The 14589-nt window shown below is 48.4% G+C and overlaps 6 protein-coding genes across 6 annotated transcripts; 1 reads left to right on the top strand and 5 right to left on the bottom strand.

Annotated features, from left to right (window-relative positions):
* Window positions 1-950: 950 nt before the first annotated feature.
* N7496_003180 (uncharacterized protein) lies at window positions 951-2588 on the bottom strand (the record flags this gene model as incomplete). The annotated part of the gene is made up of 2 exons (XM_056696111.1): window positions 951-2192; window positions 2250-2588. 2 exons carry the CDS (start codon window positions 2586-2588, stop codon window positions 951-953), a joined length of 1581 nt encoding a protein of 526 aa, XP_056558323.1.
* Window positions 2589-3373: 785 nt separating this feature from the next.
* On the bottom strand, window positions 3374-5253 carry N7496_003179 (amidase signature enzyme; the record flags this gene model as incomplete). Its single annotated transcript, XM_056696110.1, has 6 exons — window positions 3374-3498; window positions 3556-4420; window positions 4470-4508; window positions 4569-4721; window positions 4774-4896; window positions 4951-5253. 6 exons carry the CDS (start codon window positions 5251-5253, stop codon window positions 3374-3376), a joined length of 1608 nt encoding a protein of 535 aa, XP_056558322.1.
* A 685-nt stretch (window positions 5254-5938) lies between these two features.
* On the top strand, window positions 5939-7132 carry N7496_003178 (uncharacterized protein; the record flags this gene model as incomplete). Its single annotated transcript, XM_056696109.1, has 2 exons — window positions 5939-6277; window positions 6362-7132. 2 exons carry the CDS (start codon window positions 5939-5941, stop codon window positions 7130-7132), a joined length of 1110 nt encoding a protein of 369 aa, XP_056558321.1.
* Window positions 7133-8788: 1656 nt separating this feature from the next.
* Window positions 8789-9115, bottom strand: N7496_003177 (uncharacterized protein; the record flags this gene model as incomplete). The annotated part of the gene is made up of 2 exons (XM_056696108.1): window positions 8789-8937; window positions 9079-9115. 2 exons carry the CDS (start codon window positions 9113-9115, stop codon window positions 8789-8791), a joined length of 186 nt encoding a protein of 61 aa, XP_056558320.1.
* A 1037-nt stretch (window positions 9116-10152) lies between these two features.
* On the bottom strand, window positions 10153-11896 carry N7496_003176 (carotenoid oxygenase family protein; the record flags this gene model as incomplete). The annotated part of the gene is made up of 2 exons (XM_056696107.1): window positions 10153-11751; window positions 11804-11896. 2 exons carry the CDS (start codon window positions 11894-11896, stop codon window positions 10153-10155), a joined length of 1692 nt encoding a protein of 563 aa, XP_056558319.1.
* Window positions 11897-13624: 1728 nt separating this feature from the next.
* Window positions 13625-14467, bottom strand: N7496_003175 (peroxiredoxin-like family protein; the record flags this gene model as incomplete). The annotated part of the gene is made up of 2 exons (XM_056696106.1): window positions 13625-14110; window positions 14168-14467. The coding sequence occupies 2 exons, from the start codon at window positions 14465-14467 to the stop codon at window positions 13625-13627; spliced, it is 786 nt and encodes a 261-aa protein (XP_056558318.1).
* Window positions 14468-14589: the final 122 nt, after the last annotated feature.

The raw sequence follows: 14589 nt of genomic DNA, 5'->3' as shown, positions 1-14589 counted from the left end.
AATCTAACTCGAGGATCTACTAGGTAGTTAGACAACTATTGGGTCTAAATAAGGGGCATCGGACGTAGCATGTCAAAACAGCGTTCCTCTCCCTTACGTCAATTAACATCATCCTGCTATCTCGCATAGGTTATTACACACTATCCTTCAATCGATCGTCCTAGGAACCGAAGGGGTATACAGTTGAATAACTTACCATCCTCGGAAATTTTATATCGTCCAGCCTTCTACTTCCTCCGCCACTCAGGTAGCAGGACACCAAGAGTATCGATATACTTATAGGTTACATCGTCCTCTGTCGCGAGAAATCCTTCGAATAATAACTGGTAAGCGATAATGGACTATATAGTATAGACGAGAGTCTAGATATCTGATAGAAAATATAAAAGGTTAATTAGTTTAAACTGAGCCTTAAGCGGACGGATAAATAGGGAGATATGAGGTTCGTATTTCAGTTCTTTCAAGTGCGAAAAGGCTTCACTAAAGTCTAAAAGGCAATATCCTAGATTCTATAAGTATAACTTCCTGTCATGCTATCCCATCCATAAAGACTATTCATAAGTTAGTCACAGATCCCATCTCACCATTCAGCTTAACATAATTCTTCATAGTGGATGTCGCGGAGCAAAAAGGAAAGCCCTTTCTGTTCCCTCCTTTGAATCCTGACTGCTATTTAGTTTAGATTCCGATACCAGACACGCCGGGGAGCGGCCAGTGGGATACAGTGAGAACTAGGCGGAGTGGGTAACCATCGTACGGTTAAGGGGATAAATCGATACAGTGCTTGTCGAGTTAAGTTTCGTAAAGTCTTGGAAAAATTCTGGTAAGCGCCTTCCGGGACAAGCCCTCAAGAGGTTGCTGGACGAAGTTGCATTTCGTAGTTTGTACTTGGAAGCGGCATGTATGGGACCCCCATTCTGAGTTACAGTATATGTGAATCGTTTAATCATTCAACATTCGAGACCCAAAATTCCATAGTAAATCGCAGCCGTCTTCCGTCGAATCACACTTCCTTTCCAAATAATCAAGACGGCAGACAAGTTGATAAGAAGCGCAATAACGGCGACTTCCACAAAGCACCACTGGATACCGCTGCTTTCAATCCACGGGGAGATAGCAAAAGTCATTCCGCACCCAATGACATTTCGAATCAAAATCATGCCGGTCGTCGCCTCGCCTGCCAAAAGTGGGTAACTCTCTGAGGCGTACCCAAGGGTCACTTGCGCCAAAAGAGGCATAGCAGCCCCGATCAGGCCCATTCCGATTGTAGGAGCAATCCATATCACGCCATGTGCAGCACATACCCCATACAGCAACACCCCGGAGGCCATTACTGGCGCTGCGATCAGGCACGGGTAAAGTCGTGACTCGGCCTGCATGATGCCTCCATTCCGTTTGGCCTTCCACACCAGGAATTTGTCGGTCGCCTGGCCACCAACATAGATCATGAAGAGACTGCCAATAAAGGGCGCGATGTTAGTCAGACCAGTCTGGATAGAATTGAATTTATAAGTCGAATTCATGAAAACAGTTGACGCGGTGACGGCCATGATCGAAAGCCAAGATATAGCTGCGCCGTAGGCAATACCGCACCAGATGATGATGGGTGTGAACAGCAGGCGTATCGTCGCCGTGAACATAGCCATGAAGGTACGTTGAGACTTCGAGGTAGTAATGAGCTTTCTCGTTTGCCAGAATGGAGTCCGAACTGAGTCCATCCTTCGTCGTGCCGACTCGCCATCGTCGTCGCAGGCCGCCAGAGTATGACTGATATCACTGTTCTGCCCCACCGCAACCGAGGAGTCCTCTATGATACTGTAACGATGGAAGGATGATTCTTCCAGACCCACCAAGATCATCACAAAGGAGATTGCCGCTAGTATGATGAGAATATTGTTCACCCATCGCCATCCGAGATTATTGGTGACGATCCCGGCCACCATAGGCCCAAGGAATGATCCGAAGGATATTGAGAAAACGTAGAACGAGAGGCCAAATCCACGTTCGTGCACGAAGAACATATCTGCAACGGACACGGCGGGCAATTGCTCGAACGGTCCAGCTGCTAAACCCACCAGACACCGACCAGCAGTCAACATTTCTTTGTTTACCGCCCAAGCTATCAGTACTTGGGCGAAACAAGTGAGAAATGCGGACAACAAATAGACGGGTCGACGGCCATATTTTAACGCCTAAGCATCGTGGGCCGTGGTTAGTACACATTTTCATAATCACTCGGGATCACATACCATCGGACTGAAGAACAAGTTACTGACTCCACACAGCAGAAGTGCGAGCGCAGCAGAAACATTCAGGTATCCAACATCAATCTCGAATTCGGCCATGATTGCGGAGTACTGGACGCCCCCACTCAACGTAGCAGCCCCTAACACCATTGTCCAGAAGGAGATGATCAACATAGCGACGTATTTGCGAGAATTTGACCACGTTAAAGGATCCAAGGGGTCTGCAGTTGGTTGTGGGACAAGCCGCACACTACCATTGCTCTCGTAGGTATTGTCGCACGATGCATGATGATCTATCAAGGATGTCTCCCCGGGAACTGGAAATTGTTTCTTCTGCTCCATCTGAGTATCAATGAGAGAGAGAATGACTTCCCAAATCACCCTGTTGCTCAATTGGCTTGAATTGGCTCAATTTGGTACAAAACTTTTGTCCTACATGAATATATTAAGAACACCCAGGCACTCTCCTGGCTACTGGTGAGCTTTATATACACACGTCTTATCTATGACAGCTCCGTGCATGACCCCGCAAATTATATTGAAATCTGGGGCGGAAGGAAAGTAAGATCGGACCAATGAGGGGTTTTACCGCTAGTGCCACGATAATACCCAGATTGCCCCGGAACTGCGGCTTTGTTCTATATTCATTGGCCATAGATAGGCGGACCGTCCCTTATTTTTTTCGCGTAGGCTGTACGAAAGATGCGGCGGGATGCTTCCGTTTCCTCTGTTATCTTTCTGTCTCACATTCCGACGCCGAGAGCCACATCTCTAAACGTCATTCAACAGCCCTTTAGTGTTATCCTCTGGTATATTGGGAATAGAGGTCAATTCTCATTTCTGAGAACCATCTCTCAACTGCAGGTACTACCGTGTACAGCTCAAAAGGTTCATATGTATACCATACACGATTTCGTAGATGTTACAGCGAATAGAACACAGCGAGGGTTAAGCTGTAATACCAGTTGATATCTCAGGGTTCAATATTCTAAGGTTGTTCGTCACCAAAGCAGCTTTTCATTCTTCCATGCTTTCATTCCATTGATAAGGACTAACCCGCGTGAGGTCTCTATATGGGCATTTTATGCCGTCGGACCTATATCTCCTATAACGAGGGAGATCGTGAACTAAGTGGAATAATTAAGCGCTACCGAGATCCGCTCTACGCAATGCAACAATGCCTCGTCTTGAAGGTTTCTTCCCACCACTTGCACAGTGTGCTTGACCGTCCCTTCGTGAAGATCCTCTGTAGCTACGTCGATATTTAGTATCAGGGGATACCTTTGACTTGAAAGGAAGGTTTGCTTACCATCGTGGCCGTTCTCCGTGGGAGTCGCAATTGGAATGATGCAAGCTGGATTATCCACAAGATTCCAGACGATGGTGTACGTAGTGCGGAGGTATGTATCATGTGGGACTGCTTGATGAGGTGCCCCAGGGGTCAACAGGACATCAAACGAGTCACGCTCGAAAACCTCGTTCCAATTTTCGATGAGCTCTTCCTTTTCCACATTCATCTGCACAAGGTCTTCTAGGGTCATTGTTTTCTTTTCGTATCCGAACCCAGCTTCAATTGCTGCAGTCAAAGAGGGAATTAGAGGCTCCCCAGCTTTAGTAGCATGATAGATAGGGTAATGCTCGTTGTCAAGAGCAAAGTATGACAATGCCAGCTTTTCGGCCCCAACGATTGACGGAAATTTGGTCACGGGAATGACTTCATGACCGGCCGATGTCAACCTCTGGGCAGCGGACTGGAGAGTGTGAAGTACTTCCGGCTCACAGGCCCGCAAAGGGTCTTCGAGGATCAGACCAATGCGAAGTTTCTTCTGTTCCTCTGGTACATTCCATTTGATAGGCAGGCAATTGTGGTCTGATTTCCATGGGTCAGCCCGAATGACTGACTCCATGAACAGACGGAGGTCCCTTGCGGATGCTGCCAATGGCCCGGTCACAGGGAGGAAACAAGGAACGCCCGGCCGAGCGGGGATCGCCTGACCCCCCATGGGGATTCGGCTTGCGGAAGGCCTGAATCCATAAGTACCACAGCAGATAGACGGAATTCGGATTGATCCAGCAATATCGGTGCCGACACCGAGTAAAGAGCCGCGAAGGGCGATAAGAGCACCTTCTCCTCCACTGCTTCCACCGGCAGTGAGGGCCAGGTTGTTCGGATTCTAGAGAAATTAAGCATTTGAAGGCACTGTAAGACGTTATTGGCCATACCAGTGTTCTATCGAAGATGTTGTTATGGGAATCGGCCGTCTTAAATGCCAGTCAGTCACAAGGATCCCGTGAGAGCATCCGGGACTATGATCTACTCACCATGCATGACTGGGGCAAGTTCGTCTTCACGTACAAAACTGCTCCCAAGGAGAGCAAAATATCCACCAGAGGAGAGTTCTTCTTGGCTGGTCCATGGCTAATAAAGGATACATATCCAATAGTGGAGTACTCGCCGGTGACATTTAGGGAGTCCTATGATCCTGTTAGCATACGCTGATGTATCTTGCTATTCGAGGGGGCTCACCTTGAGACTGATTGGAAGACCATGGAGTGGTCCCAGAGGGCGCCCGTTCTTCTTGAGATACTCATCCAGGAATTTTGCCCGCTCTTGAGCAGCTTCAAAAAATATCTCAGTCAGGCAATGAGTCTGCCGATGGGATTAGATAGTATACTAAAGGCCAAGCAATTTCGAAACTCTCACCAACTGCTGCGCAACGGCCGCCCGCTTGCAAAATGCCGTACAGACTTCTGCGGCAGAGTACTCTGCAGCGCCAATTTTCTGCAGCAAAGCAGTTGCATCCAATGTCTCCGTAATTTCCAATTCGCGTGGGCTCAGAATCTTTGACTGAGCCGGAATATGGGCAACGCTGATCCGAGCATCAGGGGATATGGCGGACAATATCTCAGGTGATAGATGCCACTCTTTGGGGATATTTGCAAAGGCTCGGTCCCGGTGAGTGGAGGCAAGGGTTTGCCATGGAAGTGATTCTTTGGTAGAAGCCATGAGTAGCAGGTAAAAGAGGGATAGGGGGCTGGCGCTCCAGATTCCGATCTTGATAAGTTACAGACAGTAATGAAAGATTAGAAAATGACCACGCATATGTTTACTTATATACCCTCCACAGCATCTATCGTTTTCTTCCCTCTGAAGGAGGTACTGTCACTCCATAGAGACGGAACAGATTCCGAGCTTTCCCCGGAATGGTGATAATCCCTGCCAATCAGAAGCTTTACCGCTAGCGCGCTCCACAGGCATGATCCACATTGCATTGCGCCTATCTTCCCCGCTAAATTGATCGTTAACAGAACGCATTTGCTAGCACCCCGCTCCTTCTCCACCCTCCACCGTGAAGTGACCTACAATTTCAACAGTCGACCATAAAGGATGGAGGCGGGCTCAAAAAAGCCAAGGCTTCGTACAAAGACAGGCTGCCTAAGATGTATGACCCCCTGAAACTTGCATTCGTTTAACCAGCCAAACTAAATGCACACATTCTTTGAGCTTAGGCAGGCAACAGGCGAAGAAATGCGATGATCAAAAACCCCAATGTAGCCCTTGTGCAAAGGCCGACTCACCTTGCATTTGGCCGGACGTCCAAATCTTGGAGAATCAGGACCGTCGCCGTCGAGACGCTCAATCTCGGTGGTCCACTCAGATATCTTGGTTAACGACCTCCGAGAAAGCTACGATGCCTGATTGGAGAGGCTTTGTGACCAAAGACCAGCTGGAAGCAAATGTTCTCCATCAGGCAGTCGGTTCCTTCTTGCCTCTACTCGATTTGCCCACAGCGCATCCCGATTTCTTCAAGGTGCGAAATTACATCGTGGGAATTGCATGTCAAGACGCAGGGGTCATGAATGCCCTCCTAACATGCGGTGCACTGTTGATGTCTACTGAAGACGATATATATATTGCCAGAAGTCTTCAATACTACAGTCAGTCTATTGTCAATTTTCAGAAAAATGTGAAGCATGTGCAGTCTGACACGCGCTTGAGCGAGGCTATGTTGGATACCCTCGCAGTTAATGTATTATTACTGTGTCTTGCAGGTGCTTGTACAACCCGTTTCCTTTTGACTTGTTCGAACTAGCTAACAATCCTCTGCATCCAGTCATGGGGAGAACACACTCTCTTTGACCACAGATGTCACATTCTAGGGGCTTGTCGTATTTATCAATTCCGCCTCGAGCATCTGAAAGACGGAGTCAATCGATCGCGAAACAGTCGTATTCTGCAGCGTATTGAATCCGAATCCATCATCCACCAGGTGTGCTTAATGCAGTTGGCGTTGCCTATCCTTGATGACCCTGAGCATAATGTTATACTGGAGACCTTGTGGCCAAGCATTGAAGCGGAGCTTGCTACTCCCCTTTTCGGTCAAGCTTCATGGTCTCCACATGAGAGTCCCGTACTGGGACTTCCATGGCAAATATACAAACTTGCTTATGACGCCAATACAACCAGTATTGCGAATGATCCAGAGATAATTACTTTCCTATTACGAGAATGTGACATCTGGAAGCAACGGCTGGAAGCGATGGCCCTGAATGAACAGACCTCTTTGCAGGGACGACTGCATCTGTCGGCTTTGTCAATCCTTCTATACTCGAAGCTCCTTCAACAACACCAGATGAATGAATCGCTACACAGCATGCCTTTGGATTCACATGAGATGTCTTCTCGTCCGCTTCAAGATGCACTGTCCATACTCGAATACTTCCCTGAGTTTCTGTCACTGGATGATACATTCCACGGTATCATATGTCTCATTATTCTCAAGAAGAACATCAACGACGCCATTTATCTCGCCTTTATTGAGAATGTTCTGAATATAAAATGGGAGAAAAATCGCTGCCATCAGATCAGACGCCTCATGAATTGACGAGATTCACTCCAGCGCCGCAAAAGTGGATGGATCCACTCTTACCGCCTATTATGTATAAACCACGCCCATTTGTCATATTTTACATTTAATTAATTCACGACCACAACCCGAGTCTCATGTCATGGCTTTCTTCTCTTTCTGGGAACTATCAAAATACTTCTAGTGTATGTGTCTCATTTGTCCTGGCAGAATAAGCTCATGCTCTACGGAGAGTGCTATATGGTCTAAAAGTGCCAGAGCCACTCGGTCATCAAGCACGGAATGGATTCTATCATACTCAAGAAAATACCTTGGTCAATCATGTATGGATACTCTGTGCCCTCGTGGGTACTCAAAGCTATAGGTACATTCACCTTCTGTGCCCCCGACGGATTTAACACACTGCGAGACCGAGACCTATCCTCACCGGCTATAAGATCCAGGAAATACTGATTGTGAAGCAGACCATAACTATCTCAGAACTTAGGCTATTGTGAAGTTCAACCCCACACCCCGCAGAGATCCCGCCTATGCCGTACCTCGCTCGGTGAATTTCCACAGCCTTGTTCGCCTATGTAGAGTAATTGAGCTACGAGGCCCTTGGTCCCTCGCTAATCCTATGAGGGTAATTGGTGCTGCTGAGCCTAGTCAGCAGAGAAACCACAGCGCGTCCCCTCTCTTCAAAACTATTGTACTGCTTATACTAGCACGAAGGCCTAGTACATTGAATCGATCCTGCTCCAGCCTTTACAATTCCTACCTGCTGTATCAAATACCACTACCTATCTCGGTCATTATGATACCTCCACAACCACCAAGCTTACCTCGTGCCCATTTTCTCGGCCTGCCTGTCGAAATTCGATCGAAAATCTATAAGGAACTTCTCGTCCACTAACGCCCAAGCTGGTTACTCTCTAAGAATTTTCCCTCCATTGACGGAGGAACATAGGTTGTCGAACACCAAGAGGGAATTCTCGATGCACACCTACGATGTTATTACACCTATCGAAGAAACCCCCAATCCCTGGCCCTATTCTATATAAGCTGGCAAATTTACATAGAGGCAGAGGCAGTCTTCCTGGGAGAAACTAAATACGCGAGGGCAGCGTAACTATACCTTAAGACCTCACGCTGAGAGCCTTTACAGACCGCATCGGCGTTAAAAGTGCGTATCTTCTCCGTTATATAGACATGCATTTCCCATACGCAGAGAAATCACGGACGGAGAGGTTAGAAATCAGAGCTGATAGTTTAAAGGCTCTTCATCTTCTTCAATTAAGATGTACTAGAATTACGAGGTTAAGATTCTACGATCGGTGGGAGTCGTAAGCCTTTTTCCATGAAAATCTCGCATCTGCGCTTGCGATCTTATCCGAAGTCAATCAGATACTCAGGGATATGGCTTCACTTGAGACCGTTACAGTCCACACTATGAGCGGCGTTAAAGATCCACGGTTGGTGGAATTTATACGATATTTGGGCTGGATTCTCAACCCAAGATAAAGTGCTATATCATCCAAGAGAAACTAGACCGGGCAAGATTGCTCGGTTAATTAAAGGTCTTCTGGACCCTCACGGACTAGCGATCTGGTTAGCGCACCGACAGGGAAGGAATGGATAGCTTCGGAATCGACAGCTTCGCCTTCGTCTATATGGGTGGCCAGTTTCTACCGATCAACGTCTCCCAGAATCCCGGCGTAGCCATGATCTTAGGGTCGGCAACGGAACCAAGCCGGCCTGGTTCATCACCGTACCAACCTCGTTAACATGGATCACGATAGGATTGGAAGCCGAGCCCAACGCTGCAAGATCATCTCCGATCACTATGTGATTAGTCTGCGTACCATACTCGGAGGAAACGTTAGGGTTGCATACGATCACTTCAGGCCATTCACACGGCTCAGTGAGGCTTAAAGCTTCGCATTATTAAATGAAATCGGTCATACATTTTCAAGATCCCTTACCGAAGGTTTGGTGTGCTTTCTCTGTAAAGGAGGTCATATTGACTCGAACCACTGGAAGTGATGAAAGGAAATACGCAGTGAATAATGCTGCAAGAAACCGAACATTTGGATGCAATGAAAATACCAAATTGGATACTTGACTAACTTCTTCACCAAGACGGCGTGCGTGATACATGGCTTTATACCTCTCGTCAGACCGATCACGCCCTGCTCAGCCTGCACGCCGAGCCGGACGACTCGATCAGAGAAGGTTCAAGCAAAGAGGGCAAAAGCTCCGGCAGGATAGCATCCGGACTCGACCTCCCTGCCAATTTATTCAGTAACTGATGCGCCGTGCAGGGTACACACACACACACACACACACACACACACACAATTCATTAACGCCCGGCGGCTGAACCGAAAGGGCAACTATCACTGATCTAAATATACATGCCCTAGCTAATGCTGTGCCTCCTTAGAGCCTATACAAGCTTCTTGTCAGTGTATGTCATCTCAGATGTTAATATCTTAGCGGGTCCTTGTGGGTTAGTGTTAATTAGTAGACTGGCTTGAAGGCGCTTCTCCAAGTGTTCAACATCCAATCCTCGGCAGTTGAAGCGCGTCTACTATCTCGGGCATAAGGTAGTTAGTGGGGGTTAGTGGGTGTCGTTGTATAGGCCGGTGGGGTTAGGCGACCTTGAGGCGGCCCGTGGCGATTGCGAATCGTATTGAGGCTCGCACTGCGTCCAAATTCGGCGTCCAATTCGCGTTTATCTAAAGGCGATTTTCCGCCTAGGAAAAATGATATGTTACCGCGGTGAGTGTGGGTATATTGTAACATTTCTATCCGATATATAGTCCACCGCCGACACCGAAAGAGGAAGTGCTTCAAGGTCTCTCTGGCTTGCCTATCCGAGCTTTCGGCATGGATGGTTGATTAGAAGGTCCTAAGAGAGACAGGAACTCCTGTATAAATTCCCAGAAGAAGTGCACCAATAATTTGAAGCAGAGAGTGCAAAGTGGGAGAGGGAGTTCATCTTCACATTCTGTCAAAATCTAGGCAAGCAAAAGAAATATACATGAAGAAATAGCCTAATAATCACCAGTCGGTAAACCTATAGTGGGAACATGCTGTCCATGGAACCCAAAGCCAACAACGCCCTTGACATGTGCTCGACCAAGCTCAGTGAGGTTGCGAGCATCAAGACACAGCAGATAACTGTTACCGGCCAGACCATCAAGAACAACACTCAGAAGCACGCCGTCATCTTCGCTCACACCCTCGGGGTTAGCAACAAAGATCGCCTCACCGGGTGAGTGGCCATGCTGCGCCCACAAGCGAGTTTCCTGAGTCTCACAATCGAACTTCATGATACCATCGGTCAAAGTAGCTTCTCCCCGGAAAGTAGTAGCATAGACGTAGCGGTGCTTCTCGGTCACAAACGCTGGGTTCATAGTAGGCAGTTCGGGGGAGAAGGACTTGCAAGCAGACCATTCAAGAGTAGCCTTGCGGATATCAGAGCTTGGAGAGGATGGTAGTGCCGGAAGGCGAAAGCGAGTAACGGTCGAACGCAGGACATCTCCTCTTTTTCCGGCGAATTCCTTCGCACTGGATCGTGAAGAGATCAAGTTGTCATAATAGAGGGAGGAGAGGAACTCAGTACTATCCATCCTGACCAAGTCCGCGACAATATCTATCTTCGTTGGGTCTTCCTTTGACGGTTCCTGCCAGGAGTTGATTGTGTGGAAGCAAAAGAAGGCTGGGCTTTCGTACGTGGCAACCAAGCCGTTTCCGTTCTTTCTGTCCACGACGTACCAGGTTGCCGGCTGAGAGGGATCGGTTGGGAGGATCGAGTCCATGAAGGAACCGTCTTTGAGGGCCAATGGGTTCACGTGAGAGTTCCATACACAGAGCAAAACGTAGTCTTCTGTGATGAGCAGTGAGTGAAGGTATGCAGGCGTTCCAGGGAAAGTAGCGAGTATGGTAGTTTTGCCCGTTGAAGCAGAGACGCCAAAGACGCGGTATGTACAAGTTTTGCCAAGTTCAAGGTTGAAGTTGAACATGTCGCCGGTCTTAGGGTCCGATCGAGCATGTGATGCTGCCAATGGCCCGGTCAGCTCAGGATGGAGAGATTCCTGGGAAGCGAGACCGATCGGCTCAAGAGTCTCCGGGTCCAACTTCTTGAACTTATTGTAGTCGGTCTTTGCGTACAGGGTGCGAATACCCTTGGCGGTTCCCCAGCGTTCTGATGACTCTGCATCTGGCTGGACATCAAGACCGGGCATATTGACTGAAAGAGTGACACCAATGTTGGAGCCCGAGGGGCCACTTGGTGGTTCAAATTCACTTTGAACCTTGTTGAAAACACTCTTGCATGGATCGCGCTTTTGGCCAAAGGCTAATCTGGCCACAGATCCGGTTTTTCGTATATATTCAATCAGCTCGTCGGTTGCGAAGCGAGAATTGTATAGTACTCGAGTGGGCTCGGTTTCACCCGAGTCAATGATTTGGAAGCGATGCGTTTGGCTAAATCCATCGAACCAGTGCGAGATTTGGAAAGTCTGGCCTTCTTCGGTTTCGACTTGGCTTTTGCCTGGGCCAGTGCGATACAAAGTACCGGCGGCGTATGCAGGAATCTTTCCAGTCACTGCGAGCTCCACGGGCGTGCGTTCCTCGTATTCAGGATCGAACTGTGCACAGGATTAGAAATTTGCAAGGCGTCTAGATATAACGAACACTTACTCCCTTTGCATTTGGCCAGTTATTCCAATGCTCTTGAGAATCAGCGGAATCATTGATTACAGCCAAAGGCGCAGTCTCGGTGACAGTAGTCATTTTCTGGATGTTGTATATTGTTCGTGTTGAGTAGATAGCGGAGCTTGGACAGTCGAGTGATTGATCGAGACAAGGCAGGTCGTGTCGTATCTTATATATTGGAGATGACCCCTTGAAGGACAAGTTGATGCCTGCACTGAGCCACTCAGACCATTCCAGGCCATCCTTGGACCATTCCCCCTTTTTCGCGTTGAAATGAGCATGAAGGCGACCGTGGAAGTGGGGGAATCGCGACGGCTAACCAATTTACGCCAGTTGGATCGGCGCCAGTGGAGCGGTCGGCGTAAACTCTCACACCTTCGCCCATCTCCATCTCCACCATCTTTTACGGCCGTTCCCACTCCCAGCCTCTAACCTTGATCTTAACCCCCCCCGATGACTTGGTGATCTTCACTAGCGCATCTCACATGCATCTGGAATTTCCATGCCTTCTTTATTCTTTCCGTCTCATCCGACGCTGAGTGGGCGCGGACGCGGGGGATTAGCGACAGTACCGAAACACCTCGCTTGACGGGATTCATCCACTTCCCCAGTACAACTACCCCTTCTGGATCCCTCGCTTTTGAAGAATCCTCATTCGACTATCCCCGGCCCATCGGGCTCGGAGCGAATCACGTCGGGGTATTAGCAATCCCGGACCTCGTCGATTTGTGTTTTTCTCGCCTGCTATTCCTCAAAACGGGTTAGCAGCCCGAACGAACGCTCGGCATGCAACATTCACCGCCGCCCTCACGCCTGGAGGCTGCGGCGGATGAGAAACACTGGAAATGTGATCGGTGCTCTTCGACTTTCAAGCGCCAGGATCATTTGAAACGCCATTCGGCTACGCGTGTGTCCATGCAGAATTTCCAATTAACCATGAAGGGTGTCAGGCGGCTGAGTTGTCCGTTACAGATCAAACACAGAGAAGCCACGCTTGCCATTTCTGTGGCGCGTTATTTAGCCGGGGGTGGGTAATTATGATCCCCCTTTGCTGTTTGGATCTATACATTGTTGGCGATGAGGTTCAATCGCTAATGATAATCAAGTGATGTATTACGACGACATTGGAGATCATGCAAGACACGCCTCGAAAATGGCATCGAGATGCCCGAGGGTCACCGAGGGGGTAAGCATAAGCGTGCTTGTGACAGCTGTGCAAGCATAAGAAAGGCTTGTAACGGGGAAAATCCTTGTTCAGAGTGTAACCATCGTGGGCGACCTTGTACCTATCAACGGCTCTACGAGGATATGGATGTCCCGATTTCAAATCCCCAAAATGATGCAGAAAAGAACGATTCCAGAATCAATGCTTCGGCACCAGGGATGGACATTGATGAACCCGAAGGACCACCCTGGGAACTGGGGCCTCAGAATTTCTACCCGTCAAGGGAAGCAAGTCAGATTGTCTATGCCCGGAACAGTTTTGGCACTTGAGGTCTTTGCGGGATGCATTCAAACGGTGTCACTGGCTATATTACGTTCTCTTTCTTGATAGATATTTTTTAAAGCGTTTGGAGGAATAACAGGGGTAATTAGGCGTTAGGATTAAATTGCATCGTTAAACTATATCATAGGGTGAGAAGCCTCGGTGTATCCTAACCCCAATAGGAATGATTCCTGCTCTCTCACTCAGAAGGACTGCTCCTCTCAGGCGAAACTACTCGTCTGCCTGTAACCTGTTTATGGTCATAACATGCACTCTCAGAGTACAACGTCTCGAATAACATGCTCCTCCACCGTGATACTCTACACCTTCTGCAACAAAATCTTACCATCTGCGTCAAGCACCTTTGCCAACTCATCGATCCCAGTGTGATCGCGCGTATTCGTCATCCGATGACACCACGTAATCTTCTTCCCTGCATCTTCGCCGCTTGGTTCAAACAAAAATTCACCACCAATACGTTTCGAATCTCCTCCTTTCGTAGCAAGTCCGCTAGTCAAGTGCTTGAGCGACTGCATGATCGAACTCGAGACAACTCGAGCCATACTTCTGCGGAGGTACTCTGGCTTTGGGCCAAAGGCCCAGCTCATTGCCATGCCCAGATCATCGTACAGGGTGTTTGCTGGATCAGCGTAGATGGGGAATGTACATCCCGTTTCTTTGGCGTAGAAGTCGATCAAGCCAGGGTCACCGCAGCCGATGATGGCGACGGAGGTGGATGTAGGTAATTGCAGTAATTCTTCTGGCTTGATTGACTCTACGAGTGCGCGAATGTAGTCTTGACAGCTCTAGAGTAGACGATTAATAAGGGGTTTTCATAGTTAACAAGCCTGGAGAAAGCTTACTCCACAGAAGAAATGGCGAATGAAAATCACCAGAACTCGCCCCGTTGAATCGGGTCCATCGTAGATACTCTTGAACGAATGCTTCTCGCCTTTGTTATCGAGCACTTCATAGTCCTCGACCGTTCGAATCGTATCCACTGAGGGCGGCCTATCATTTGATGGAGTCTCGTTGGGTTTGTTGGTATCAGCCACCTTGACGTCATCGACTACTGGGGCCGATTCTGTTGACGGATTTGAGTTAGGGTTATTTGACACCGCTGGCGGATTCGCGACAGGAACGGGCTCTGCTTCGCTGGACATGATGGTCAATAGTCTGTCGCTATATTCGAAGCAGAGTTAGGGGGTAAGAGTGTTGAGGTTAAAGTTAAAAGAAGGGGCGGGGCAGCTGGAAGCCAAAACATTGTGACGCTCGGACCAGCTCC

This window comes from Penicillium cataractarum (assembly GCF_028827025.1).
Source record: "Penicillium cataractarum strain IBT 29864 chromosome Unknown utg000002l, whole genome shotgun sequence".
In the NCBI taxonomy this organism is placed as follows: Eukaryota; Fungi; Ascomycota; class Eurotiomycetes; order Eurotiales; family Aspergillaceae; genus Penicillium; species Penicillium cataractarum.
Note: the sequence above shows the minus strand (reverse complement) of the source record. Positions and strands in the feature narration are given on the sequence as shown.